Here is a 27,752-nt window from a genome sequence, read left to right as displayed (position 1 = left end):
GCTCCAGTCCCCGCTGTTTGTGAAGAGGGCATTGACCAGAGAGGGTCATCGATCTGCCTAGAGTGGCACAGCGCAGTGACCAGCTTTCCTGGAGCCTCCAGGGACCCCCCAGAGGGCCACCCCCAAACTCCTGAGGCCACACCTCATGGGCTATGCTGTGAAGCATGTGTCCCAGACCCTGAGCGGGTAAAATCTTTCCATTCTTACTCAAATCTGCACCTCTCTCTGTCTCTCCTCTCTGTCTCTCCCTATCTGTCTCTTTTTGTCTCTGTGTGTCTCTCCCTTTCTTTCTCTCTTTCTCTTTCTTTGGCTCTTCATGTTTCCATCTCTCTGTCCCTCTTACAAACACAGGAACAAGTAAACCTAACACCCCGCCCTCCCTGAGCCTACCTCCCCCTTCACACACACATACACTTGGTCACACTCCATGTTGGGAACAACCCCACACTCTCCCCCGTCACTCTGCCTGCCACCCCCTGGCTCTGTCCTCAGGGTGGTATATGGGTGTGTCCTGTCTGAGCCTGGCACTCAGACAGTTAAGGGGTTCCGCCGGGATGGGGGGGGGGACCCTGAGCCGCCCACTTGGGCAGGTCCAGTCCTCCCTTCCTCCGCTCCCAGGGAGGTCACGGGACTCAGGCAGGACTCAGCGGTGGCAGTGGGTGCCAGGCCTGCCCGGGGCCTAGCAGGGCCTTGTGTGAGTGTGGGGAGTTCTCAGCCAGTGGACTTGGGTCCCTGAATCCATCAGAGCTGGGCTGGGAGCTGAATGGTCCCCCATGGGGCCCGGGGCCAGGGGACTTCTTCCTGAAGGTCCAAGGCTGCTGACCCTGGCACGGAGGGAGCAGGAGGCTTGGGGAGTGTGCGTAGGCATCGGGGCCTGCTGTCCCTGGATAGGGGCCCCCGCAGAGTTCTGGGGGGGGGTGTCCCACACTGGCGCCTGTGGTGTGGCCCGGGCTACCTTGATTGAGTATCTGCGAGCTCTGAGAGAGGGTACAAGGTGTGGGATGAGCCCCCTGTCTGGGGGGAGTCTCACAGGGGTACGGCTGGGCTCTCGGGGCCTCAGGGATCTCACATCTGTCTCCCCGGGCTCAGAGATGCCTGCAGGATGAGGCGCAGCGGGACAGCACTGTCCTTCCTGCTCAGTGAGGTGAGTGGGGGCTGGGGGCTGGGGGGCGGGCTGTCCAGGTTGTCGGGGAGGGGGTCACAGTATGTCCCCTACTGGAAACACCCAGAGTTGCCTGGGGGCCCACTGACAGATAGGGAAACCGAGGCCCAGAGAGGTCACTAGGAGTCTGGGATGCAATCCAGGTGTCCGGCCCAGGGCCGCAGCCAGTGCCTTTAGGAGCAGGAGGCCAGTAGAGGAGGAGGGAGCAGCAGGGAGCCTCGGGGTCTGGATGCGAGGTTTTGACTGCCCAAGGAAAGGAGGCCTGGGCGCCCTCAGTCCAGGGAGGGTAGGAGGTCACACCTTAGGGACGGGGCCAACGACCTCACTCTGGGAAACTGAGGTAGTATGCAGAGAACCCAGCACGGGCTGACTTTGAATCCCAGGCTGATCACCAAGGCCTGAGTGACTGATAAACTGGAACTCTGTTTGCTTATATTAAAAAAAAGGGCGGGGGCTAAAATTGTGTGGTTTGAGAGAGGTCCCCTGTGGTTTGAGCTGGTCCCCTGCAGCAGGCAAGGTCCCGCATGCCTTAACTCATTTATCCACAGCCCAGCTGTCTATGCAAGGAGAATAAGGATGAGGGTAGTCCCAGTTTGCAGATGAGGAAACTGAGGCACAGAGAGGCTATCCCTCCCTCAAAGTGAGTGGCCAACTGAGATTTGAACCCGGGCCTTCGGGACCCTTGTCTGCACCCTGAACCCCACTGCTGAGCCCCCCAATGTTTCTACCACCCAAGATCCTCCCGTTCCTCTTTTTTTTTTTTAAATGTCTTTATTTATTTTTGAGACAGAGAGAGACAGAGCATGAGCGGGGGAGGGGCAGAGAGAGAGGGAGACACAGAATCGGAACCAGGCTCCAGGCTCCGAGCCATCAGCCCAGAGCCTGACACGGGGCTCGAACTCACGGACCGCGAGATCACGACCTGGCTGAAGTCGGACGCTTAGCCAACTGAGTCACCCAGACACCCCCTCCCATCCCTCCTTTTTAACGTGGTGTGTGGGAAGGCCCTGGTCAGGCCCCAGCGAGCCCTGGCAGCCAGATCCTTCTCTGAGCCACACCTTCTTCCTCTGTGCAGAGGGGACCCCCCCCCGTGTTCCCCCAAAGCACACAATTTACAGCATCAGTCATTCTACCTGCACATGGAACATCTACTATGCTTTGGGCCCAGCTTTGGGCATGGGGGACGTGGAGGCTCACAGGCTGGGGAGTTGGATGTCCAACTAACAAAAAGAATAGGATTTGGGGACGGGTCAGTGGGAATGACACTGCAGGCTGGGCAGGAAGGGCATCTCCCAGGAGGTGACATTTAAGTTGAATAAATGAAAACCAGCAGCCAGCCTTGAGGGAGAGCTGGGGGAAGGGCGTTCGCTGCAGAGGGCAGAGCACGTGTAAAGGTCCTGAGGCAGGTTTAGGTGGGGTTGGGGCCAGCTGAGCTACGGGGAGATGGAGGAAGGTGAGAGGCAGCTGTGGGTAGGGCCTGGGGCAGGTGGGGTCCCAGGGGCTTCTGAGAATTTGTTCTGGGGGTGCTGGGAACCACGGGACAGTAGGGAGCAGGCGAGAGACAGATTTAGGGTTTGTCTTAGAGGCAGGACTCGGGGCTTGCAGCCAGGGCTGGCTCAGATCGAGATCTTGGGCACAGGCAAGAAAGACAGCTTCTCGGCCTCCCTCCAAGCCCTTCCCCCTCCTCCCCCGAGGCTTTCTGTCCCCTTGCCAGCCTCTCAACAGGGAAAGCAATTAGTCTGGAGTGGCAGTTTGATTCATGCTGCGGCTGAGAGGCCAGGAGGACCGTCCCCTCTCCAGCCTACAGCTCTGAGAGTGCCCCACGCTTGCCCCAGCCCTGGTCCAGACGGGGGAAGGTCAACCACTCCCCACAGGGCCTGTCTTTCCTGTTTTACCCTAAAACCAGCCTGGCCCCCCACAAGCCCAGACCCAAACATCCAGCCGCCTCCACTGGCTTCCCCTGGGAGGGTCACATGATATTTAAACCAAGACCTTATTATCATACTCCCCACCCCCGCCAATCTTCCCCATCCAGGTGGCCCCACCCACCCAGGTAACTATGTGGCTATTAGTTATCCGGTAAAGGACTGGTCACCCATCATAATCATGACGTACCTTTGAATCCCCTTGAACATCCATGGCCATGGCCCATCTCTCAGCCTCCAAAACATATCCCAAATCCACCCGTGGGCCCCACCATGATCCTGACCTGCTGAGATGCTGCCCCAGCCTTTACCCTGCCCCCAACCGTCCCTTTGCCCTGAGATCAACACAGGAGGCTTCTTAAAATGATAAAGCAACTCACATCCCTCAGAAGTTCTCAGTCCACTCCCATAATCAACTCCCAACTCCTCATCCCACCCCCGAGCCTCTGTATCAACTCCCCACCCACTCATCTCCCACACTCCACTCCAGCCCCTCTGCTGTTCCTCAAACCCGCCAGCTCAGTCGTACCTCAGGGGCTTTGCACATGCTGTTCCCTGTGCCTGGTATGCTTTTGCTCTAGCTTTCTCCTGGATAGCTCCTTCTTCTTTCAGATCTCAGTTCAAAGTTGCCTCTTCAGAGAGGCCCCTAACTACGCCTGAGCAACATTATCCGTCCCCCTCACCCCATCACTCTCCAGGCTATGACACAGTTTCATTTTCTTTCTAGCACAATGGGAACTTTTCTTTCTTCTTTTTTTTTTTTTTTTTTTGGAATGAATAAATGAGTGAGTATGAATGTGGGCAGGTGGTTTCTCCATCTGGAACTGAGCTTCCCCAAGAAGAAAATGGGCAGGTGACGTCCCAGTGGGCTTCCTGTTCTGGGAGGGGCCCAATGCGTCCACACACCCCACCCTCTGCTTTCCCTGCACATCCTCCCAGCTACCACAAAACCTCCCAGGGGAGGCCTAGCGCTGAACACTTAGATTTCTACATTAGAATTCAGGTGCTCCTGGGAGAGGGTTATGCTCATATGGGGTTGGAAGTGAGGGGACCGGTTAAGTATCCTGGGTCCTAGAAGGATCAGATCTGTGCAAAGAGCTTAGTGGGGCTGCGGGGGGGGGGGGGGGGGGGGGAGCTGAGCGGCCCCTGGCTCTGTGACTCTCAGCCAGTCATTTCCTCTTCCTCCGTGAAGAAATGCCCTGCAGAAACATGGCTTATAGAGGCGCAACTGATGTGTGTTCCTCATACCTTCTTTCCTGCTTCCCCTTGCCCTAGCTCTGGCCCTGATGTGCCATATTGTCTTGGACCTCGGTTTTCCTATGTGCATGTCTGATTGTCGAGATAGACTAATCGGTGAGGCTTAGTGGCAGAGCAGGAGAAGGCTGGGCTGCCCCTCTGAGCTCCACCTCTCCCACATCCCATTTACTCCTTTGATCCCCCAGCGCGTGAGTGCGTGCGCGCGCGCGCGCGCGCGCGCGCGCGCGCACACACACACACACACACACACACCCAAGGCTGTGAATTCCAAGACCTGGAGTCAGCACCACTGACAGGTCTCAGACTGTGACTGGAACATGTGGGCCTGTCCTTTTATTATCAACACCGCCAAATGATTGGTATCACCTTCATCCCATTTCACAGATGGGAACACTGAGGCATGCTTTCCCCTACACCACGTGGCATGGGGTGAAGCCAGTTCTGTTGGGCTGGAGAGCTCACCCTTGCTGATTCATCAGTTCGTTCTGATTCTGTTTGGTTTTCAAATGTCTCAAGTGTTTCCTCAGGACATGCTTGCCAACACCCTCTCGTCTAATTTCCCCGGTTCAGTTCTTCCTTCAGGAAATGAGGCGCCACAGCTCCGAATTCAGGACTTATTTGCCAACAGCAAACGTGGGCATCTTCTTCACCTCTGAGCCTCGGTTTCCTTGTTTGTGAAATCAGGATGATGGGGAGGGGGTGCCTGGCTGGCACATGCGATCAGCATGCGATCTCGATCTCGGGGTTGTGAATTTGGGTCTAGAGACCCACATTGGGTCTAGAGATTATTTTAAAAAATAAAATCTCTAAAAAATTTTTTTCAAATAAAATGAGGGTAATGGTCTATATACCAGCCCTGTTGCGCCCTTGTGAACTAACCCGTGAGGGATCCTTAGAACAGCACCTACGCGCAGTGAGTGTGCAAGAAAGGTTAGCTATCGGCATTGTTGTTATTCACTTGTCTATGTGCGGCATGTCTTATTTTTATGTTTTAATGAAAAATATAATATGATAGAAAATCACTAGAGTATTCTTATATTAAATAGCAGTATATATTATAGAATGTTATCAATAATAAATATACTATGTGCTAATTGATTAATAAATAAATATTGCTGCAATGCCCGCTGTGGGCCAGGACCACTCCTATTCTGCAGGCCTGAGATCCACACGCCCATTTCATGGATGAGGAAACTGAGACTCAGAGATGTAAATTCACTCAGGGAGAAAGTAGGACTGAGATACAGCTCTCTGGTCTAGTCCAGGAATCTGGGTGAGGGCATCTCAGACTCTCCTCACGGTTCCCTGGGCCCTGGAGAGGCACCTTGCCTGGGAACTTGCTGACGTCTCACCACTGTCTCCCCAGCGGGTCCGAGAGTCGGTGGATTCTGGCTTGGCTCCCATAAGCCCGCTTGGCAGTGGTCTCGTCCGGAGACGATTCTCAGGGACCCCATTGCTGCCGCCGCTGTCAAGCCGCCTTGGAACCCCTGGAGAGGGTGAGCCCAGTGCCCGTGTGGTGTTCACCATCGAGGCTCGAGGAACAGAGCAAAGCCACAGTCCAGGCCCAAGCAGGTGAGGAGGCAGATGGGGATGAAGGGGGCCAGTCTCAGGAGAGACAGAATGCCTCGTCTAGCTGAACCTTTCTCTAACCTGTTCAGAAAACATTTGTTAAGTACCTACTATGTGTCAGGCCCTGTATCGGTAACACAGCCACGGGCAAACAGGGGCTCACAGGCTGCTGATGGAGAGAGACTCATACCAGTTGGAGAGATCAGAGCGCCATGGGAGTCCAGAGGAGGTTTCTGACCCTGCACTGGGGGGGGTACAGGGTGAGGAAAGGACCACTTGGAAGAAGTGGCATCTGAGTTTAGCATGAAGGATTCAGCGAAGTCAGCCACAGAAGGGCAGGGAAGCATACGCCAGTTAGAAGGAACAGAATGTGCAAAGCACATCTCAAGAAGACCAGGTGTGCGCAGAGCTGAACACAGATCAGTGTAATTGGAGGATGGGAGGGGAGCCTGCGGCTGTTGGCAGGGGCTGGACCACATAAGACCTCATGGTGTGCAACGGGGAGCCATGGGTGGGTTTTCAAGTGAGTGAGTTGATCAGACTGGCACTTAAAAAATTCTCTGTGACTACTGAGTAGAATTGGCAAGGGCAGAGGTAGAAGCAGCAAGAGCCCAATGAAGAGGCCTGGGCAGTTCTGGGCAGGAGATGGTGGTACGTGGACCAAGGTGGAGCCATGGGCTGGAGAGAAGTAGGCAGATACAGAAGTTATTTACGAGGTAGACAAACCAGGCATTGGTGGACACCAGCAGGAGTAAAAGAGTAGGGGGACTGGTGTGGACAGCTCCTAGTCTTTGACCCTTCGCAGGTGACATCCCTTTTCACCCTCCCAACAATGCCAGGATGTAGGACACGAACATTATCCCCACTTTCCAGAATAGAAAACAGGCTGGGGGGGGGGTGGAGTGACAGCCAGCCAGTGGGAGAACCCATGTTCCCTGCCAATGGACCAAGTTATCTCCTACTATCAGCTCTAGAGGGCAGGGGGCTGAGAGGAAGGGCAATGACTGAACCATGAAAGTAAAGTACATAGAAGAGTTGTTTGTGCTGAACCCAGTCTGTTTGGCTCTCGGGCCCAAACATTTCCCATTTCTCCAACCTGGGGACACAACTAGGGTAGAGGGTGGTCTCCATGAGAAATATCCTTGAAATGGCCTTCTGAGATCATGGCTCTTCCTGCCCCCAAATCTACTGGACCGAGTGGCCCCAAATGCATCCCTGCCCCAGCCCAGAGACTGCACCCACCGACCCGGCGCTGCTCTTGTCCCTGTCTACTTCTGTTAACCATAATAGAAAATGTTCTCACCCTCCCTCTGCCACTTACCGGGAAATTACTCCTGGGATTAGGATGTTTGGTGGGTAGGGCCTTGAGTTTCTAGAACTGGGGAAGGGAGGGGCAGGCCTGGGATTTGAGGGCAGGAATCATGGCTGTGAGGTGGGGCCCAAGGCATAGTGGGACAAATGAGATCCCACCATTTCCGCCGAGGGTCTAGGCGTTGGTGTGGATATAAAAGCGTGCCCCTCTCTACCCACCTCCGCTGTTGTCAGCCCCGACTAGACGCAGTTTCTGTGTGCCCACCCCAGGGATGGGAGGGCCCTGTTACAGCCCTCCCCCATTTCTCTGCCCTTCCCGGATCCCTGCCCTGTGTGAGTAGGGGCTTCAGGGCTCCCAGGAGACCCCATCTAGGACTGAACTGCTAATCCTACCTTCCTGAGCTTGACAGAGAAACACCATCTGTGCCTACTTCTGCAGACCAGAGCCCTTGACTCTGCTTCCAGACTCCTCCTTGCTACAGTCATTGGGGGAGGGTTGAGGACCCGCCGCTGCTCAGCTTTCAGCACCTCCTGGGCGGACGACGCCCTGGTGTGGTGGTGTTCCTGAACCCCTGTCTCTGCGCTTTCCTGCAGCTAGCTCCTCGCATCTCATCCACCCGGAGTCCCCGAATCTACCTTCCCTTTCAGCACCAGGAGAAGGGACAGAGCCTTAGCGCTGGGGATCTCCAGAGCCCCTGTCTCCCAGCTCTCCATTCGGCAGCAACAGGGAGGACAATCTCTGTCTTCACTCCAAGCTCGTGTCTTGACCCTTTTTCACTCGGCACTAGAGGGGAGCACAGCAAACCATTTTCTGCTCTCGGGGTATCCCCAGCCCCTGTTTCCAACCCCCACCCCCAAGTTCGTCTTTCCGTGCTGTCCTTCAGCACCATCTGGGCAAGGACAGCTCCTTGGTGTCAGCCCCACCTTGAGTCCCTGTTTCTACCTTCTCCCGCCTCAGCACCTCCGGCGCGGACAGCTGCTCGCTGTCGCCTCCACCCCCGGTCCTGGCCCGACCCGGGCGGGCGCAGATACTCCTCGTTCTCGGGGCTCCCGTGCCCTGCTCTCTCTGCTCCCTGCTCTCCCTGCCGCCTTCTTCTGGCGCATGGAGACCCCAGGGGTCCAAGAAGGGGAGGAGGCATCCAGCGAGCTGAGTCGCGTTCGCAGCCGCCAAGGCATAGCCAGACCCCCGAAGCACTTGTGGCGTCAGCCCCGGCGCCCCATCCGCATCCAGCAGCGCTTCTACTCGGACCCGGACAAGTCCGCGGGCCGCAGTGAGCGGGACCGGAGCCCGCGGCCCGGGCTCGAGAAGTCGCTGCGCTCCTGGCCCACCTCCTTCTACAGGCGGTAGGTGGGCGGGGGCAGGGCACTCCCAAGGCGTGGGGGAGGGGCGCGCGGGGCCTGGCGGGAGTGGGGGAGGGTCCTTGCTTCTCCAGGGGCGGGGGTCTCTGCTGCTTGGCTTGAGGCCGGTTCTTTAGAGGAAACAGCTGCTCTTTATGTGGGTTGGAGCTGGAGGGTTTGCTTATGGGTTTGTGACTGGTTGCGTTAAGGTGCAGTTGCATCTGAGTGTGTGTCTGAGTCTGAGCAGTTGCACCCGTGTGTACTCCGACCTGTTGTGCGTGTCCAGAGCCAGCTGTGTCTGTGGCTGACCGGATGCGTTTGGGTGTGCGTACATCGCTGCGTACGTGCCTATGTGTTTCCCCTTGTGGTGCCCATGGGTGTGTGACTGAGGGTGATCTCACTCTGACCCAGCTGGGTGTCCGAGGGTCCTCCAGATCTTGGAATGTCCTGGGACGTTTGTGGGGTTGGTGGTCACCGTGAGTATCTGAGGGCACCTTGGAGAGTGTGTATGAGAGGACCAGGGCTATCCACAGCGCTGGGGGAAGGAGCTTCTCTATGGTCTGTCTGGCCACCCCTCTCCACCCTGCCCCCTGTGACCTGGGGAGGAGAAGAGCCTCTTGGGGAGACTGAACACAGCATGCTTTTTCCACATCAAAAGGGATGGGGTGGAGATGGGGGGGGGCGGTGGTAAAGAGGGAGGGCTGCTGCTCCTTTTTCATATAAACCAAGGGGGGTGGCAGGCAGGGGAATAAGACAGACAGAAAACAAACACAGAGAGGTAAAGCAGGGGCCTTAGAGGGACCAGAGATGGGAGTCTCAGGGCTAGAAGTCTGAGGAGGTGGAGGGTTGAGAAGCAGGATCTAGAAACCCCAGGCCTTCCTTGAATGGGAGGGGGAGCCACCTGACTCTAGGCCAGATCTAGACTCCTGGGTTTGAGGCCAGGCAGGGTGACGTCAGATGAGTTGCTTTCCTCTCTGGATCTTGATTTTCATTTTTCCCACTTTGGCCCATGGACCTCCTGGGGCCACTAACTTCTTACTTGGCCGACAAGCCTGGACTAACACTCCCAGCCTGGTCCTCTAGCAGCCCTGGGAGACATCTGGGGCAGATGGGCCCCATGGCCCAGAGGATTTGGAGCTGTTCCCAGGTGACCCAGCAGGCCCCATGCCCCCACCAGCCCCCGCCCCCCCATCCCTCAGCTCCTCCTGTCCCCACTCCCAGTGACTCATGATTTTCCATCTTCAAGAAAGAACAAACAGACGGGCTTGGGCCCATCTAGGGGGAGACTCCAAGTGGCTCCGGAAGGCAGGGGACTGTGTTCCCGTGAGTGTGTGTGCATGTGCACGTGCATATATATGCCGGTGTGGGGGGGAGGGTCTCAGCCCTCGGGGAAGCTGGGTTCAAGGCTGACCTGCTGTGTGGTCCCGAAAAAGTGGCAGGGCTTCTTTGAACAACAGTGTTGACAGTGAGATGCAAACACGAATCTGTACTTTCTACATTTTGTCTTGAACTTTCTGTGTGGGAGCCTCGTCCCCAGCTCTGGCTGTCCTCCCCACTGCCCCAGGCAGATCATGTGGTCTGGGAGGATGCTAGCATCTGGTTCAGCAAGCGTTTATTAAGCACCTACTATGTGCCAGGCTCCAGTACTATGTACTGGAGACTCAGCCGTGGGTAAACAGGTGCTGACAGGCTGATGGCAGAGATACTCACACCAGGGGGAAGTAGCACAGAGTGACCTGTGTTGCAATGGGGAGAGGTCAGGTTGCCAGGGGAGCTCAGAGGAGGCTTCTGATCCAGCACGGGGCAGGCAGGGGGTGAGAAAAGATGGTTTGGAACAGGTGGCATCTAAGCTTAAACTGAAGGATGAAGAGAATTTAGCCAGCGAGAATGAAGGGAAGGATATGCCAAGCAGAATGAATAGAATGTGCCGAGCCTCAGAGTCAAAGAGGACCAGAACAGCTCTGTGAAGAGCTGAACACAGATCACTGTGGCCGGAGGGTGGGAGGGGAGCCTCTCTTATTCATTTACATACTGAGTGCCACACACCGAGGGCACACTGTGAGCAAAGGCATGTCCTTCCTGCCTTTGAGGGTCTAGTGGGCGAGGCAGATCCAGATCAAATAATCATGGCAGGAAATGTGAAACTGTACCTATGAGAGAAGGAGGCTCAGAGGATATTTGCCCATCTAGTTAGGGAGGGCTTCCTGGAGGGGGTCGTGCTCCAGTTATGACCTGACACACGAACAGTCAGCCGGAGAAAAGCATTTGGGCACAGGCATGGGGTGGGAATGAACCTGGTTGGTTCAAGGAAAAGTAAGGAGGGGGGAAGAGGCTGGAGCAGAGGGAGCCAAGAGGAAGGAGGGGGGTGAAGGAGGCTCAGACCTCAAAAGGTTCAGACCATACAAGGCATTCAGAGGGGTGGGGGAAGGGCAACGGGGAGCCATGGAGAGGGTCTGGAGCAGAGGAGGGTGAGATCTGCCCCATGTGAGCATCTATAAGTGGACTCAGCCCCCACCCTCCTCCCTTTGTCTAGACTCTCCGTGGGGACTTCGGCAAGTCATGGCTCCTCTCCAGACCTCAGTTTACTTGTCTGTAAAATGGGCACAACAGCACCCATCTCACTGGGGCCACCTGGTGGCAGAGGAAAAAAGTGTCTGCCCAGGGAAGGAATGCTCAAAGGGGGGGTGAGGGGGTGGGGGGTGGATTCCAGTGATACGTTAAGGGCACTAGAGTGCCGGGCACTTCCTCAGGTCATGCAGCACACAGGGACAAAGTCAAGGTGGGAGTCCTCACTTCCACCTCTCCTTCAGCCTCAGCTCTTTACCCGGCTGGGTTCGGGGCCTCCCGCAGTCAAGCCGGCCAGGCTTCAGTTTCTCCATCCAAAAAGCTATTAATAGAGCATTACTGTTAAAACTGTTAATAAAATATTTAAAGTTGAATCTATTAATGTTTCAAACCATTAAACTGTTAAAACTTCTGATCAAACATGAATGTCAGAGTAGCTTCTGGGACTCCAGAGGGGCTGGAGCCAGTTAAGCATTAAGTGGGAGAGGGCACAAGCTAGGGAGCCCTCCTGCCTCGGCTTGAGTGACCCTGGCCCTACCACTCCCCCAGACAAGTGAACACCGCCTCTCTGTGCCTCAATTTCCCCATCGGCAAAATGAGCACGATAGTCCCCACTTTTTGTAGAGTTTGCTCTGAAAATCAAATGACTTTTACGTGCACAGCCCTTGGCTCAGCTCCAGGCTAGTAGGAAGCAGTTTGTGTCGATGCGTTTCGTCTTAACTCTCCATTTCATGTCTGTGACTTCTGGGGAGGGACTGGGTCTCCCCGTGCCTCAGTTTCTCCTTGGGGACACCAGGCAATTCCAAGCCCCTCCCACGGGGCCGAGGTGATATCAAGGCTCCCCTGACCCTGTCCCCAGTGCCTCCACCAGGCTGATCCTGGCGGCCTCTATCCCCTGGGGACCGGCTATAATTAGGTCCAGCCACAGTAGCTACAGATGGTATTTTTGTCTTTGGGACAGCAAGTCTGGTTCCCACCAGGTGTCCGGTTGCAGGGCCATGGGAGCAGGAGGGGGTTCCCAGCCAGGTCCTTGAGACTCTCTGCACTCCTGAGCCCCAGCGGGACCCTACTTCTCTGAGCCTCCGTTTTCTCACCTGTACAATGGGGACAACACGATGGCTGGGAGTCAGGAGAGAGTCAGAGTTCTCCTGCCTGTAGCACCTCAGGTGTCCCCGCTGAAGCTCTAATCACCCCCACTGTATCTCACATTCCCCTAGGAGTGCCAGAAATGGGGGTGCCGTTTGTCTAAGGACCCCAAAACCCATGAAGTCCCCTGGGGCAAAGCCCAGGCGGGGGAGGGGATGTCATCCCACAGCAGGGACACAGATGCCTTTAGAGCTGCCTCTGCCTAAAACATGGGCATTCGAGGTCCTGCCTCCGAGTGCGATACCCTGAGACTTGGTTTCCTTTCCTATGGAATGGGGCAGGGCCATCCCAATGCCAGCATTCAGAGGATAGAGCACCTGCTACAGACCCCTGGAAACCCCCAGACACACGCCTCCCTTTCCAGGCCCCCTGGGGTCCCTCCTGGGGCAGGGAAAAGGCAGTTGATGCTTCACAGACGGAAGACCTGGCGAGAGTGGAGTGCGGATGTTTGTCTAGCAGGAACAGCAAAAGAGAGGAAAGGATCCAGAGACGGGGCCTGGGGAATGTCAGAGTGGGTGGGGGTCATGCGGGGCCTCGTGGAGGGGGACTCAGAGAGGGGGAGCTGGGTTTGAACCCCGCTGCCCTGCAGCAAAGCCTTGTGCCTGTTACTACCTCCCTCCAAGCCTCAGTTTCTCCACCTGGCAAAGGGTTAAGGGTCTGTAGTTTCCGGGCAGCGCCGAGTGGCTCCAGGCCTCATTGTCTCCATATGGGAAGTGGGCAGAGGGGCACTGGAAGCCCTGTGTGAGACGCGGGCAGCCCCTCGGTAAACTCCGTGCCTCTGTGACCCTCTCACAAAGGGGGACGCTTCCCTTACTGACTTCCGCATTTCACTCTTCTCAGCCAAGTTATCAACCCCAGAAGCTGCTCTAATTAGGGACATTTAGGCAGAGAGAAGTGGCGTAAGATCCGGGTTCTGGGACCCACGGGGCCACCCCCAGAGGGAGGGAGCAGAGAGTCGCGTCCAGCTCAGTGCCTCAGTTTCCCCCATTGGTCCCGGTGGGGGCATCAAGGAGAGGTCCCGCGGCGAGGCGGGGCCAAGTGCGCCCTCTGCCCCCTCCCCGCCGGGCCCCGCCCCCGCGGCTGTCCAGAAAAGGTCCCGCGCAGCCCGCGCTGGGTGCAGCCTCCATGCGGTCTTGGCGATGCAGGGACCCCCCGCGCCCGCCCCGGCCCCCGGGCCCGGCTCTCCCCGGGGCTCCCCTCGCGGCTCCCCCGGGCTCTTCCGGAAGCTCCTGGTGAACCAGAGTATCCGCCTGCAGCGGCGCTTCACTGTGGCCCATCCGCTGTGGTGAGGCGAGAAGGAGGGCCTGGCGGGGGTCGCCAGAACCGCCAGGCTGGAGGTGGGAAGGGCAGAGTCAGGGACAGCTGGAGCCGGGTGGGGAATCCGGGTAGGGATGCTCTGCCCCTCCCTCTCTTTCTCGGGACCTCTCTCCCTCTGCCCGCTCTCGGTCTCTCGTACTTGGAGGCTCTTTCTGCATTTCTGTCTCCCTCCACCCGCTGCCTGTCCACATGCCCTGGGGACCAGCGTCTGTCCCTTTCCAGATGTGCAGCCCCGAGCCGGACGGGCTGAGGCTCACGTCTCCTCCTGACCCTCGTCGGCCGGGGCAGGCGGGCTGAACGCCCTGGCGGTGAGGGGAGGAGGAAATGACTCCTCCCCTTGGTCTCGCTCCCCAGTCGGGTCCCGGAGCCAGCGACTAGATGGCCCCCGGGGAGGGTGGGGGGGGGGGGGTGGTGGCTCACACTAAGCCCTCGGTGTCTACAGATGAAGACCCGATTTGACGGGGCCTTCGAAACAGGGCGTTCGCAGCGTAAGCGGGCGAGTTGTGTGTCCCACGGTGAAAGCGGACCTGCCCTCGCGGAGCGCTGGCTCCGCGCAGCCCCACACGCGTCCTACAAAGACTCGACCGGGTTCGAATCCCGACCCCTTCAGGAAGCTGTGACCTCGTGGGGCTCGGGGGCGAGGCTGGGGCGGGAGGTGGGGCTTGTGGGCGCGGACCGCGTTTGGCGCCTTGCGCTGGATTCGTGCCGCGTTAGTACTCACTTGATAATTTGGCACCTGGCGGCTCAGGGACTGGAGGTCCCTTCACCAAGGTCACACGGCCAGCGGCAGCTGGCAGGGTGGAGGGAGTCGTGGCCGTGGTCCTTGATGGCTCCATTTCAGCCCCGGAGGGGTTGGAGGGGTGTCCCAGATCCCGGAGAGCGTCCCCAGGGCACCAGACGCCCGCGAAGAGGGGTCCCTGCGGAGGGAGAGAGGTCCTCCCCGGAGAGAGCTCAAAGGCGTTGAGGGAGAGCCACCAGTCCCAGAAGGTGAGACTAGAGGAGTGTGGGTTCCTCCGAGGCCCTCTTGCCTCAGTTTACCTAAGACGCGCGATTCTCATAGTCCAGGCGACCTCGCTCCGCGCCGCCCGCGTCATGGAATCACGGTCTGACCCCGCCGCTCCGGGCTAAGTTTAGAGCAGAAAGAAAAACAGCTTTTCTCGCGGCGCGAAAATCCCGGCCCAGCCCTTAACCCTCTGCACCTATTACTTGGATGCGAATCCAGCACCCTGTTGCCTCTCCTGGCCTCAGTTTCCCTCTTGATCCATAGATTTGCTCTTCCAGAACATTCGAGGAGAGGCAAGGAAGGGGTAGAGGTGCACCACCCCCAGGACTCCCCCCTCCGAGGGCAGGACTCTCCCCTCCGAGGGCCGCTAGCCCTCCAGAGCGTTTCGCCGCCCGTCGCCAAGCCCCGGCCTGGGCAGGGCAGGGTTAAGAAGCCCCGCCCCTAAGGGTGACGTCACGAAGCGGGAGCTCGGAGGTCCCAGCAGCCTGGGGATTCTCAGGGAGGCGGCGAACTCGAAAAGGCCGAGAGCTGCCGACATAGCCGAATATGCCCGAATTCACCCGAGTGAGGCCGGACGAAGCCGAATACGCCCGACTCGGGTCGAGGGCCACCCGGACTTGCTCGGAAACCTGGCGAGGCCGGATTTCGGCGAACATGACCGAATGTAGCCGAACCTTCCCGAGCGCGATCGGACGTATCCGAATCTTACCGAATTCACCCGACCGAACCTATCTGGACCAGGCCCAAACCTGTGTGATCAGACCAAACTCAGGTCAAACCTGGCTGTACTTGACCGACCCAGACCGAATCCGGCCGAACTGGACAGAATCCTGTCGAATCCCCCACCCCCACCACGGTCTGAGCCGAATCCCCTGCTCAGAATCTTCAGGCTGGTGCTGATCCCAGCCGGTGGTCTGGGATGGGGTCCCTTCGCAGGGGACGAAGCGGACACCGGCCCTTAGCCAGGGGCCCCATGTTTGGGGCGGTCTCCGGTGTCTTCCTGTCTTCGCTTCTCCTGCCTACCCGCTTCTCAAAAGCCCATGACCCCCCCACACACAGATGGCCCCTCCTCTCCCTGGTTGCTAACTGCTCACTGTCCTAACTCCTCTCCCACACTTCTGTTTCCCCGGGCCCCTCCCACTTTTTCTCTGATCTCTAATCCCAAGGGGTAGGGGTGTAGATTCCCCTTACCCAGTCAGAGTGTGGCATGATGGAGACACAAGGGCCGACAGCTGGGAGGGGGTATTGGGGATTATCCGAAACAAGGGGCACCGAGGGAGGGATGTTGGTGCTGCGGGCAGAGGGCACAGCCTGTGCAAAGGCCCGGAGGTGGAAAAGAACAGGCAGAGCGTTTGGACCTAAAACGAAGCAGGCGAGTGGGGAAACTGAGGACAAGGCCAAGTGAGCTGGGGGCGTGGTCGTGGAGATTGGGGCCGGGCCATAAGGAATGGGCTGGGGCCTGGGAGCTGGGGGTGGGGACAGGTGATGGGAGCATCTCCTAAGCTGGCTGGGGGAGCCTTGGAGCGTGTCAGATCTAGGCAGGACCCTGGTCTCCAGAAGGGAAAACCCAGGGAGTCCTTTCCAGTCCCCGTGAACTTACCATGGGACCTCGACCTTAATTTACACAGTTGCCCCTCGTCGGGTCCTCTGTTGTAACTCCCTAAAAGCCTCCTCGGGGAAGGAGTATACCACGCCCACGTTAGAGACCAAGTGGCCGATGTCCAGAGAAAGGCTGAAACCTACCCATGGTCACACAGTCACTTGGGGACAGATCCGAAACCCATGTCCCAGAGTCCAGGTTGCTCCCAGTGGGAAAGGCTCCGGGGTACAGATGGGGAGACAGAGGAATGACAGGCACGCCGTCCCTGAGTAGGGGTGTGCCTGTGGGGAGGCAGACGAGCCGGAGGCTATTCTGCCCAACCCACCGAGGCCCCCCGGGGAGGATGTGACAGCGGGTGTGGGCCACAGCCAGGCCTCCACATGCCAGGACCCTCGGCACTGACCATGCCTAATCTGCCCTCAGCTTTGATCTGGAAAATGGACTGTCATGCGGGAGAAGCACCCTGGACCCTCAGGCCGGGCCTGGCCTTGGCCGGGTCATCCAGGCGCCTGCTCAGCACGGCCAGAGGCGAGAGTCCTTCCTGTACCGCTCCGACAGCGACTACGACCTCTCACCCAAGGCCATGTCTCGGAACTCCTCTGTGGCCAGTGATCTGTGAGTCCAAGACTGATGGGATGACACCTCCTTGTTCGTCCCTGCTTCCTTAATGTCTCCACTCAGCAAACCTCCTTCAAGTGGTCACTTGAGCTGGGCTTTGAAGTTTAAGCAGGTGTTTTCCAGACAGCTCCCTTATTCAGTCGAGCATGCTGAGAATGATACCCAGTAAGTAGTCTGTGTGCTTGACTTTAGCCTGGGGTTCGGTGGCGATCCGGAGATGTTCCATGACAGCAACCGGACAAACACCTTGATCTGAGCTTCGTGGTAGCCACAATGAAAAGAAAAACGCGGTGTATGGAAACCAATTTGACAATAAATTTCATATATTGAAAAAAAAATTCAAAAACATAAAATTCAAAGAAAAAAGAAAAACACGGTAATTTCCGCCTTGCCTCTCGTAAGACCTCTGCTGCCCATGGTTCACTAGTTGTGAGATGGGGCTTGGTCAGAGGAACTCTGGTGGCTTTCAGACTAGTCAGGTGAGGGGAGCATAGGGACCAAAGGTGGAGTCATGTGGGGAGGTCACACTCAGTAGAGGGCATAGTCTGGGTAAAAGCTGGAAGAAGGCGGTGGGTGTGGGGGGCCCGGGGGGCTCAGTCGGTTAAGCATCGGGACTTCAGCACAGGTCATGATTTCCCAGCGGTGAGTTCAGACCCCACACCAGGCTCGCTGTCAGCGCAGGGCCTGCTTTGGATCCTCTGTCTCCTTCTCTCTCTCTCTCTCTACCCCTCCAATGTTCACTCTCTCTCTCGCTCTCTCTCCAAAATAAATAAACATTAAAAAAAATATATATATATACATATATATGTATAAAAAGTTGGAAGATGGGAACCAGCGTGAGGGCTTCTCTTGGCCGCCCTTCCTGATGTCCCGTCTCCCCCCCCCCCGCAGACACGGAGAAGACATGATCGTGACGCCTTTTGCCCAGGTGGGTGCCCACCATTTGCCCCTCCTCCCCTGGGCCAAGCGGGGAGAACCGACCCCCGCTTTCCAGCGCTGATCGCGCCCCTTCCGACAGGTCCTAGCAAGTCTGAGAACGGTTCGGAGCAACGTCGCAGCCCTAGCCCACCTGCAAGGCCGCGGGGCAGCCACGTACGCAGGGGGCGGGGCGGAGGCGGGGTCAGGCCGAGAACGAGACGGGGCCCACTCGGGCAGGCATCGGGGCGGGGCCTGCGGGAGGGAAGGGCAGGAGGGGGCGGGACGAGGCCTAGAGGGGCGGGGCCTGAAGACAGGTGGGCAAAGCTGCGGTGGGGCCTGACCCGAAATAAGGTGGCCAGCGACCTGAGGGACGGGGCGAGGCGGGGCAAGGGGTGGGTGGGGGGCGGGGCCTGGAGGACTTGGGGGCGGGGCCCATGAGTGAGGGTGGCCATCCGTACCGCAGGCAGGCATCGGTCGAAAACCCCCTATTTGGCAGTCAGCCCCCTCCACTTACAGGTAATGTGCCTGCCCCTTCCCCTTCCTCCCACAGCTGGACGGCTGTGAACTTCCTCTCCATGGCGACCTACTCAGCCCATGAGTCCTTAGGGACTTGCTAATTGTAATCTCCAGAACACCTTTGGGGGTGGGGTCTGCCATACCCATATTACAGATGGGGAGGCTGAGGCCCAGGGAGGGGCAGAGACCTGCCCATCCACGGTCACACAGCTACTTGGGGACATGTCTACCACTCAGATCCTGAGGTCCTGAGTGGCCTTATTGGGAAGGGCTCTGGGGTCCAGATGCAAAAGAAGGTGGCATGAGAGATGCGGGGTCCCCAAGGCGGGGAGGGGGGAGGGTGAGGCAGGCCTCCTGACCAGCTCGGCCCCCAGAGGACACTGGGCAGAAGCTGGCTCTGGAGACACTGGACGAGCTGGACTGGTGTCTGGATCAGCTGGAGACACTACAGACGCGGCACTCAGTGGGGGAGATGGCCTCCAACAAGGTGAGGAGGGCCAGATAGCCCAGATCGTTTGCCTCTGGCCACGGTGCCCCCATCATCACTGTGCTCACCTTCCCCTGCAGTTCAAGCGGATGCTGAACCGGGAATTAACTCACCTGTCTGAAACCAGCCGCTCTGGGAACCAGGTGTCCGAGTACATCTCCCGAACCTTCCTGGGTGAGCTGTGGTGGGTCAGTGCTTGAGCAACACAATAGAGGTAGGAAGAACCAAGAAAAAGAAAAGACATCTCTTACAGGCCTCCTGGGGAGACAGAGCTGGACACTTGCAACCCCAAGGGTCAGAGCTGTTCCAGAGAGAGGAACAGAAGGAACTGTTAGGTGGAGGGGCATATTAAAGCTAGGGTTTTGAAGCACGAGTAGAAGTTTTCCAAGGGAGACAGGGAGTGAACGAGACAGCTGGGTCTCCACCTTGGGAGATGGAAAGCACATTTGGCTTTTTGGGGGAAAATGCTGAGCCCTGGTTGCCAACGGGCAATATCAAACAGAAGAGGTCACTGAGATCAGCCATGAACGGAGAAGGGTAGCTACGGGCGAGATATAGGGACTTTACTCCAAGCTCACTTTGATCCAGATGAAAAAGAAATAGGTTGATCCTGAGGTTTGGCAAGGTTCGTGACCTGAGGCGAGGCAGGATGACCCCAGCAGGTGAATCAGCTTCCCTGAGCCCCGCCCTGCTCCATCCACAGACCAGCAGACTGAGATGGAGTTGCCCAGGGTGACCCCCACGGAGACCCCAAGGCCCATGTCCCAGATCAGCGGCCTGCGTGGGCTCCCCCACAGTGCCGGCCTCTCTGCAGCCACCGTCCCACGCTTTGGGGTCCAGACTGACCAGGAGGGGCAGCTGGCCAAGGTGGGTCCCCAACTGGAATACTGAGACTTGCCGTTGAGTCCTGGCTCTGTGTGGATGCCCTACCTTGGGCCTCAGTTTGCCCACCTGTAGATTGGGCAGGTGGGGCTCAGCATAGGACCTGAGGCCCGGTGGGGGATGTCAAGGGTCCAGAGTCAGAGCAAGCCGGGCTGGAGTTAAGCTTCAGTTCTTCGCATTTTAGGAACTGGAAGATACCAACAAATGGGGGCTCGACGTGTTCAAGGTGGCAGAGCTAAGTGGGAACCGGCCCCTTACAACCATCATGTTCAACATCTTTCAGGTACCTCCCCGCCCTTGGCTTCCAACGCTACTGGGGCTTCTTTCCTTCACATCCTCCTACCCCAAGGCCTCGGGGGACACTCATTCTTCAAGTCCTCCCTGATCCCCCCGAATGGCATAATGCGAGCTGCGTATTGAAGGACGAATAGGAGTTCACTAGGTGGAAACATGCATTGGCAACAAGCCTCAGCCCGGAGCCTGGCCCTGAAGAGACTCAGGGTTGGAGGGAAGGACTGGACGAAGAGAGCCCCAGGCTTGTGAGGTCAGGGATAGACCAGAGGGGCAGGACAGAGACCAAGGGAGTTCGGAGGGAGAGCAGGGAGGGCGTCCTGGAAGAGGGGGCATTTGAGGGACGGATAGGAGCTCAGAAGGAGAGAAGGCATAGGAACGGTGTATGCTGCTGCCCCAGAGGCCAAGGCCTTGACTGGAGGCCTGTGATGGACCAGGAACGAGACCTGCTCAAGACATTTCAGATCCCAGCAGACACACTCGTCACCTACCTTCTGACGTTGGAGAGTCACTACCATGCCGATGTGGCCTACCACAACAGCCTACACGCCGCCGATGTGGCTCAGTCCACGCACGTGCTGCTGGCCACACCTGCCCTTGAGGTACTACCCTAAGTCTAGAGGCAACCAGGGTGGGTGCAGGGTGCAGGGAGCCCACCCCCTACTTCTCACGCCTCCTGCCTGCCCAGGCCGTTTTCACAGACCTGGAAATCCTGGCTGCTATCTTCGCAAGCGCCATCCACGACGTGGACCACCCTGGGGTCTCCAACCAGTTTCTCGTTAACACCAGTGAGTCGGGGGTGGGGCCCCACCTGTCAATCACCTGACCCCAGACCCACCCATTCCCACTCTGAGCCTCATTTCCCCGTTTGTGAAATGGCTGGGACAGTCCTTCCCTTTGGTGCTCAGAGCAGTTCCAGGTACACAGTAGGTGCTCAATACGTGAGACAATAACAAACGTGGCAGAGCTGATCCGGGGCCACAAAGGTTTGAAAGTTCAGGGTCCTTTGAGATGTCGGAAAAACTCAGATAATTACTGGGTGCCTCTTGTATACATCCTTGGAGAGCCTGGGATGAGAGTGGAACCTTCTTAACCAGCCCAGAATCCAGTAAGACGGTGACTCAGTTGTTCATTCAACTGGCACTCAGTGCGCACTGCCTCCTGCCACGCCGACGCCCCAAGGGGTCCCCGGTCTCGAGGAGGGAGATCTGAACACCGATGTCCCCGGACCTGCAGTCAGGGCAGGGCTAGGGGGAAAGACAGAATTCTAGAAGGCTTCGCGGAATGGAGGGCATCAGAGTTGGGGCCTTCGTGCGCGAGTAGGAGTTTGCCTACCAACTCCTTTGGGTGGAGGTGGTGGGTGGACAGGTCTTGAGGCTCTCTGCCTCCCCCACAGACTCAGAGCTTGCGCTCATGTACAACGATGCCTCCGTGCTGGAGAACCACCACCTGGCCGTGGGCTTCAAGCTGCTGCAGGCAGAGAACTGTGACATCTTCCAGAACCTCAGTGCCAAGCAGCGGCTGAGTCTGCGCAGGATGGTCATCGACATGGTGAGGACACGGCTGTGAACGGGATGGGGGTGATCTTGGCCTGGCTGGGGGTTCGGTTGGACCTGGACATGTCTCCGCTCTGAACCTGAGCTTCCTCCTCTGTAAAATGGGGCAGCGACCATCCAAGCCCTGGGTGAGGGTCACCGGACCCTTGCTTGGGGGAATGAAATCCTGGCAGAGTTTCATAAACTGAGTTTCTGGGGTTCCAGGTGCAACTTTGTTCTGAGCCATAAGTCTGTCCATTTGGTATTTTTCAGATCAAAAGACAACAGTAGGCTCTGGGGTCTTGTGTCTCATTCGTTAATTATTTTACTTATTATTATTATTATTATTTTAATTAAGTAGGCTCCACGCCCAACGTGGGGTTTGAACTCACGATCCTGAGATCAAGAGTCGCATGCTCTGCAGACTGAACCAGCCAAGCGCCCCTCTTTCATTAATTTCACAAGCGTTTATTGGACACCTCTTGTGTGCTTGCCCTGTGCCAATGACCAGTAGGAGACTCAATGGCCTGTGAGGGAGAGGGACCCACAGGCAGAGCCACGATGAGAGAACCCAGAGATGGAGCCGTGATGGGGGAGGCAGGGGAGTACTCAAGGCTGGGGAGGGCTTCCCCGGGAGGGAACACTGAAATTGGCAGGACTCGCAGGGTGTGGCGGCCATGAGGTAGGGAGGAGTGTTTCTAGCAGAGGGAACAGCTCAGAGGAAACCAAGAATTAAAAGTTTGGTGAGGTGGTCTTGACTTGGGGCCTTGGGCAATAGGTACCCCCGGTAGGAACATCATTTCGGGCAGGTGGGAGGTTTGGGGAGAACTTTTGAGATTTTTCTTTGATTCTCAGAGGAGCCCACGCACGGCGTGTGGATCACTCCTGGGCTGGCTGTGCTCGGGTCCAGTGAAACTGATTACTATTATTTTTTTCAGTTAAGTTGAAATAGCTGTGCTCTGAGCTGAACTTCCCTCCAAAAGTCTGAAAACAGACCTTCTGGCCGCACGGTGGCCACAGGGGGGCTGGGGAGCACCAAAGGCAGGTGCTTGCTGGTTTCAGATCCACCTGTGGCTCCCGTGGCCCTCTGAATAAATCCCCCACTCCTCCCTGAGACTCATTGCTCCCCTCAGCTGCCATCGCAACTGCCTCCTCTGTGTTCCCCAGCTCACCCAGCACCAGGGCCTTTGCACAGGCTATGCCCTCTGCTGGGCTTCACCACTGCCCTCGGGCACCCCAGCCCCCGGTTTAATTTCTCTCCCTGTGCCCTGTCCCATGGGTGGGATGTACCCTCACGAACCCAGCAACCTTGGAGAAGGGACCGTTGACTCAGCTCCTCTGGTGAACTGAGTTTGCAGTGAATCTTGTGACATCCCCCCATTTCACAGATGAGGGTACTGAGGCTCAGAGGGCTAAGGAGCGGAGTGGGCGTGGGGTCTGGAAGGTGGGGCGGGCGCAGTCCTCATCCTCGTCATCTTGTCTGCTCCCAGGTGCTGGCCACGGACATGTCCAAACACATGAACCTCCTGGCCGACCTCAAGACCATGGTGGAGACCAAGAAGGTGACAAGCCTTGGAGTCCTGCTGTTGGACAACTATTCTGACCGCATCCAGGTGTGTGTCCAGATGGGCCCTGGAGCCTCGGTTTCCACGGCTCTCACGTAGCTTTGCTTACAAAGCACCGGCTGTGCAGCCAGCTTGAAGAAACGGAGGCACCCAGAGCCACACGCCGATGCCTTGGCCCTTCTTTCCCACCCGGGCCTCAGTTTCCCCACCCGTAAGATGGGGGTGTTCGTGGCGCCAGCCTCTTGCGGAGGCTACCAGGCCTGAGAGTGGCCCGGCCCGAGCCCTCGCGAGCCTTGGTCTCCCCAGGTCTTGCAGAACCTGGTTCACTGTGCTGACCTCAGCAACCCCACCAAGCCGCTGGAGCTGTACCGCCGGTGGACCGACCGCATCATGGCCGAGTTCTTCCAGCAGGGCGACCGGGAGCGTGAATCAGGCCTGGATATCAGCCCCATGTGTGACAAGCACACCGCCTCGGTGGAGAAGTCCCAGGTGTGAGGGCCCCTGGGCTGAGCCACCAGCAGGCACCGGGGATAGGGGAGGGAAACGCTGGGTGAGCCGACCGCGGGAGTCCTTGTGGGGCTTGACCACAGCTGGCCAGTGAGGGGAAGTGGCCTAAGGGTGAGGTCTGCCCTGGGCTGTGTGGAGTCAGTCCCGAGAGGCATTCCCTCTGGACTGCGGGGAGAGGGATCCGTTGCAGGGGGGGAGGGATCCGTACGGGAGGAGTTTGGAAATACCTGTTTGGGTGCCGTGGAGGCGGGGGGAACCTGGAGGGGCTCCCAGTCTGGGGGCCACATACATCCGGCCCTGAGGGGAGGTGACAGGGATGAGGTAGGGAGAAAGACTTAGGGGTTGAGGGAGACCAGAAGGGGCGGGAGCGGTTTCCCAGAGGAGGGGCTGTTTGAAGAGGGTTTTGAAGGATGAGTAGGAGTTGGCAGCTGGCATTCCAGACAGAGGGAACAAGCAGGGCAGAGGCCTGGAGGCCGGACCAGGTCTAGGTTCCACGGTGACTCACGCCACAGCTACCTTCCCCACCTCCCTGCCCTGTATCAACCCACAGGTGGGTTTCATTGATTACATTGCACACCCACTGTGGGAGACGTGGGCTGATCTCGTGCACCCAGACGCACAGGACCTGTTGGATACACTGGAGGACAACCGCGAGTGGTACCAGAGCAACCTCACCCGCAGTCCTGTGGATCTCACCCGCCCCGAGCAGGGTGGCCCCGACAGGTTCCAGTTTGAGCTGACTCTGGAGGAGGCAGAAGAAGAGGAGGAGGAGGAGGAGGAAGAGGGACCAACATTGGACACGGAGGTCTCGGAGTCACCTGACACTGAGCTGCTGGTCCCTGAGGCCGGCCCAGACCCTGGGGCCCTACCCCTGGACAGCCAGAGGCCTGTGGGCAAGCCCTGCGTGGACCATGAGGCCAGTGTGATGGCTGAGCCCTTCGGGACCTAATGGCTCCTGATTGGGTGGGTGGGCCTTCCAGGAAGAGGTCCGAGGTGGCCCCTGCCTTGCCTCTGTCCGCCGTCCCCACCACCCCTACCACTGAGGGAGAAGACCAAGCTTTCAGTTCTAGGCAGGCCTCACGGTCAAAGCGAAGGCAGCTGGCTGGGGGCCAGTCTGAACCTGGATTTGCTGAGAGAGCTCTCCAAGGGGCTGGGCTGGAGGCAGCTTCTCCCAGCACCCTTGGGATCTCTCCCTCCTGGGCTTCCACCCCCGGTGTAGAAAGAGGGTGTCTTGCCAGGCCCCTTGTCCACCTTCTCCAGGGGCCACTCTTGAGGGACATCCATCACTTGGTTCGTTCACCCTTTATCACATGTTTATCGGGCACCTGCTGTGTGCCGGGCCCGGGCCCGCTGCGTGCTTCTAGGGTAGCCGTGCACGAGGGGGTGGGGAGGCAGCCCCCAGGCGATGCACCCCCACCTCAGGCGCCTCGCCTTCATCTGCCAGGCAGCTCCACGCAAGAGACTGGAAACTCGAACGGGAGAATTTTCAGCACCAAAGCTTTGTCCCAGACCCGATTCTGGCTCAGGAGCTCCGGTCGGGACCAATACGGAGCAGGAAAGAGGGCTCTGTGCCGGGAACTGTCTCTGAAGACTGACTTAGCTTATGACCGCCTGTGCACTCGCTGGTTGTTGCTTTAAGTGGCTGTAGTTTCTGTCCTCGGGTCTGTGGGTTCTGTCCTCCCTAGCCCCAGGACCCCTGCCGCCCGCCTTTTCTCCCTCTTACAGAACAGCAACAAAGCACAGAATCCGCCCCCTCCCCCATCGGCAAATCTCTACACCTCCTGTTTCTGAGGATCCCCCAGACTCCCTGTAGGGGGAAGGGGGACTCTGACGCTTTCTTTCCAGGCACAGCCCCTTCTGGGCCTCAGTTTCCCCTCCATGGCCTGATACTAGTACTTGGGTAAACTTTGGTTGGAGGGTGGTGTCCGTGACCTCTCCGAAATATCTTAGAAACGTGGGGCACTGAACGTGTCTCTGGGGTTAAATAAACCTATCACCCCAAATTAATGCCGCGCCCATCTCAGGGATGGGGAGACGGGGTTGCAAAGAGGGGGGCCGTTTGGCCTGCTGGGCCGCGCAGTTGGGAGCTGGACAGTAGCCAGCGGCGCCCCCTGGCGGACGGAGGCACGGAAGGGAGGCCGGGCGAATTCGGGGATTCTCCTCGCCTTACCCGCCGTTTCTCGGCTCCCCGCGACGTCGAGCTCATGCTGAAGGGGCCTGCTCTGTGCTCCAGGATCAGGTTCGATTCCCGCCTCCAGAAGCCTCAGTATCTCCCCGCCCCGCCCCTCGTCGCCTGCCTGAAGAATCATACATGACACAAGTCATCAAGCAGCCCCTGGCTTCAAGGACAGCTGGCTTCATTCCTAAATAATTCCCTTGATGATTCCATCCCACTGATATGATTCATCCGCATCACAAGTAATGATCAAATTCCACAGAGGGAGAATTAAAATTCATCTGGGTCACGAACTTGGTGCGTTTCCTTCCAGATTTTTAAAAGGCAGAGACTTAGGGGCGCCTGGGTGGCTCAGTGGGTTAAGCGTCCAACTTCGGCTCAGGTCATGATCCCACGGTTGGTGAGTTCGAGCCCCGCATCGGGCTCTGTGCTGACAGCTTGCAGCCTGGAGCCTGCTTCGAATTCTGTGTCTCCCTCTCTCTCTCTCTCTCTCTGCCCCTCTCCTGCTCGTTCTCTGTCTTTCAAAAATGAATACACATTAGAAAAAATTAAAAAAATAAATAAAAGGCAGAGATTTAGGGGATTTGTATTTATAATTATTTCTCCCTCCCCCCCCCCTTTACTTACAAGTAATATGTGTTTACTGTAGAGAATTTGGAAATAATGGAAACACTAAAAAAAGAGAATAAAATTCTGCTATAACCTTCCTGTAGATCATCTGCCTTCAGCCTCTCACCTTATTTCCCCATTTTTATTTTTATTTTTTTTTTCTCTCCACCTATTTATAAGAACATATGTTCCCCTTCAATTTGGGTCAGGCATCTCTCTCCCTCCTACTGACCGCACTCCACCCATGCTGGCTTTCCATACCCCCAGTTAGGGCCCCACCTCAGGGCCTTTGCACATACTGTGCCAAACCACCTGGATTGCTTCACCCCCACCCTCATTCTCACTGGTTGGTTCTCAGCTCAGCGTCTCCTCCCCTGCACGGTCCTTCCTGGCCCTCCATCCCAGGCTGGCACTCGTGGAAGTTCTCGAGGATTCTTGGATTCATGTCCACCATCGTCTCCACACCCTGATCCCCCTAGGCCTGGGCCAGGCCCACCACACCATCCTCAGTATCCCCTAGAGATGAATATTGACAACTTCGAGTCTCTTAACCTCTCTGAGCTTGAGAAGAGTGTGTCCTGAGCCACGCACCGAGCTACCTGCTTGAGGTGCACATTCACTCTGTCTCTTCCTTCTCCCACTTCTCAGATGTAGAAACTGAGGCCTGCAGAGGGGGTGAGTGAAGTTGCTCACATGTTCAAGGCCCCCCACTTTCTCCCGTTTAGGGTCCTTACCAAGGGACACAGTTTTCGCCTCTGTGGCCTACTCTGTACCCGAAAAGGAAGGCTGGAGAAGGGCTTCAGGGCTCCTTGGAACTTTCGGCCCTTGTGACCTCCTAGGGTGACTCTCAGGGCCTCAGTTTGCCCTTTCTCTTAAGGAGACGTTGCCTGGGCCTCTCCTTGGAAAGGAGAGTTGGAAAGAGGCTGTCCCTTGAGCTTGTTCAGTGAACATTTGCTGTTCCCTCTTTCTGGAGGGAACGGCTCGTTCTTCACGTTCCTGCTCAAATGGCACTTCTTCAGAGAGGTTCCCTAGCCTCCGTGGCCAAAGGCAGCCTCTCTCCAATCATTCATTCATACATGTCCTCCCATCACAGGGCACTTACTGTGTCCACAGGTCTAGGTGCCGGGGACACCAATCCCTGGCCCTCAGAACTCTCAGATGGCTGATGGATAAACAAGTCAAATAATTATTTCTGATGGGGATGTGTCAGGAGAAGGAGAAATATGGCAACGTGATAGGAAGGTGACCCGAAATGGGAGGTGGGTGTCCATCCGAGATCTGAAGGGGGTGAGGGAGCCAGGCTTGGAAGGAGGTGGGGGAAGTGTGCTCCAGGCAGCGGGAACAGCAGATGCAAAGGCCCTGAGGTAGGGTTGCACCCGGAACGAGAGGGAGTATCTGACTGGAGGAGAAAGATGAGACGGGAAGGTAGCTGGCGAGAGGCAGCTGGCTGGAGGG

The 27,752-nt window shown here is 57.5% G+C and overlaps 1 protein-coding gene and 1 long non-coding RNA gene across 7 annotated transcripts; one reads left to right on the top strand and one right to left on the bottom strand.

Moving 5' to 3' along the window:
* The first annotated feature begins 595 nt into the window (after positions 1-595).
* On the top strand, positions 596-25,981 carry PDE4C (phosphodiesterase 4C). 6 transcript variants are annotated; one of them, XM_019819750.3, is made up of 17 exons: positions 596-694; positions 1,090-1,144; positions 5,711-5,916; positions 16,617-16,808; positions 17,703-17,739; positions 17,830-17,903; positions 18,193-18,245; positions 18,620-18,732; positions 18,813-18,906; positions 19,436-19,599; positions 19,799-19,897; positions 20,343-20,507; positions 20,594-20,693; positions 21,302-21,456; positions 22,931-23,053; positions 23,312-23,494; positions 24,063-25,981. In XM_019819750.3, the coding sequence occupies exons 2-17, from the start codon at positions 1,103-1,105 to the stop codon at positions 24,459-24,461; spliced, it is 2,199 nt and encodes a 732-aa protein (XP_019675309.2). In that variant the 5' UTR covers positions 596-694; positions 1,090-1,102; the 3' UTR covers positions 24,462-25,981. The 6 variants fall into 6 exon arrangements, with proteins under 6 accessions (XP_019675309.2, XP_019675312.1, XP_006928679.1 ...); XM_045048426.1 differs by lacking the exons at positions 596-694; positions 1,090-1,144; positions 5,711-5,916 and adding exons at positions 13,430-13,558; positions 14,033-14,178; XM_019819753.3 differs by lacking the exons at positions 596-694; positions 1,090-1,144; positions 5,711-5,916 and adding an exon at positions 7,713-8,568.
* Positions 10,158-14,449, bottom strand: LOC123382706. The gene is made up of 2 exons (XR_006591468.1): positions 14,312-14,449; positions 10,158-13,604 (listed from the first exon to the last, which is right to left on the bottom strand). It is a non-coding gene; the product is annotated as an uncharacterized LOC123382706 (long non-coding RNA).
* Positions 25,982-27,752: the final 1,771 nt, after the last annotated feature.

Source organism: Felis catus, chromosome A2, assembly GCF_018350175.1.
Source record: "Felis catus isolate Fca126 chromosome A2, F.catus_Fca126_mat1.0, whole genome shotgun sequence".
Taxonomy (NCBI): domain Eukaryota; kingdom Metazoa; phylum Chordata; class Mammalia; order Carnivora; family Felidae; genus Felis; species Felis catus.
Note: the sequence above shows the minus strand (reverse complement) of the source record. Positions and strands in the feature narration are given on the sequence as shown.

Bases quoted from the DNA above. Each gene is read 5' to 3' on its own strand.
- PDE4C (XM_019819750.3), top strand. From the start codon at position 1,103: ATGAGGCGCAGCGGGACAGCACTGTCCTTCCTGCTCAGTGAG. The intron at 5,917-16,616 runs GTGAGGAGGCAG...ATCTGCCCTCAG, and splicing joins CACAGTCCAGGCCCAAGCAG to CTTTGATCTGGAAAATGGAC. The intron at 19,898-20,342 runs GTACCTCCCCGC...GTGATGGACCAG, and splicing joins TCATGTTCAACATCTTTCAG to GAACGAGACCTGCTCAAGAC.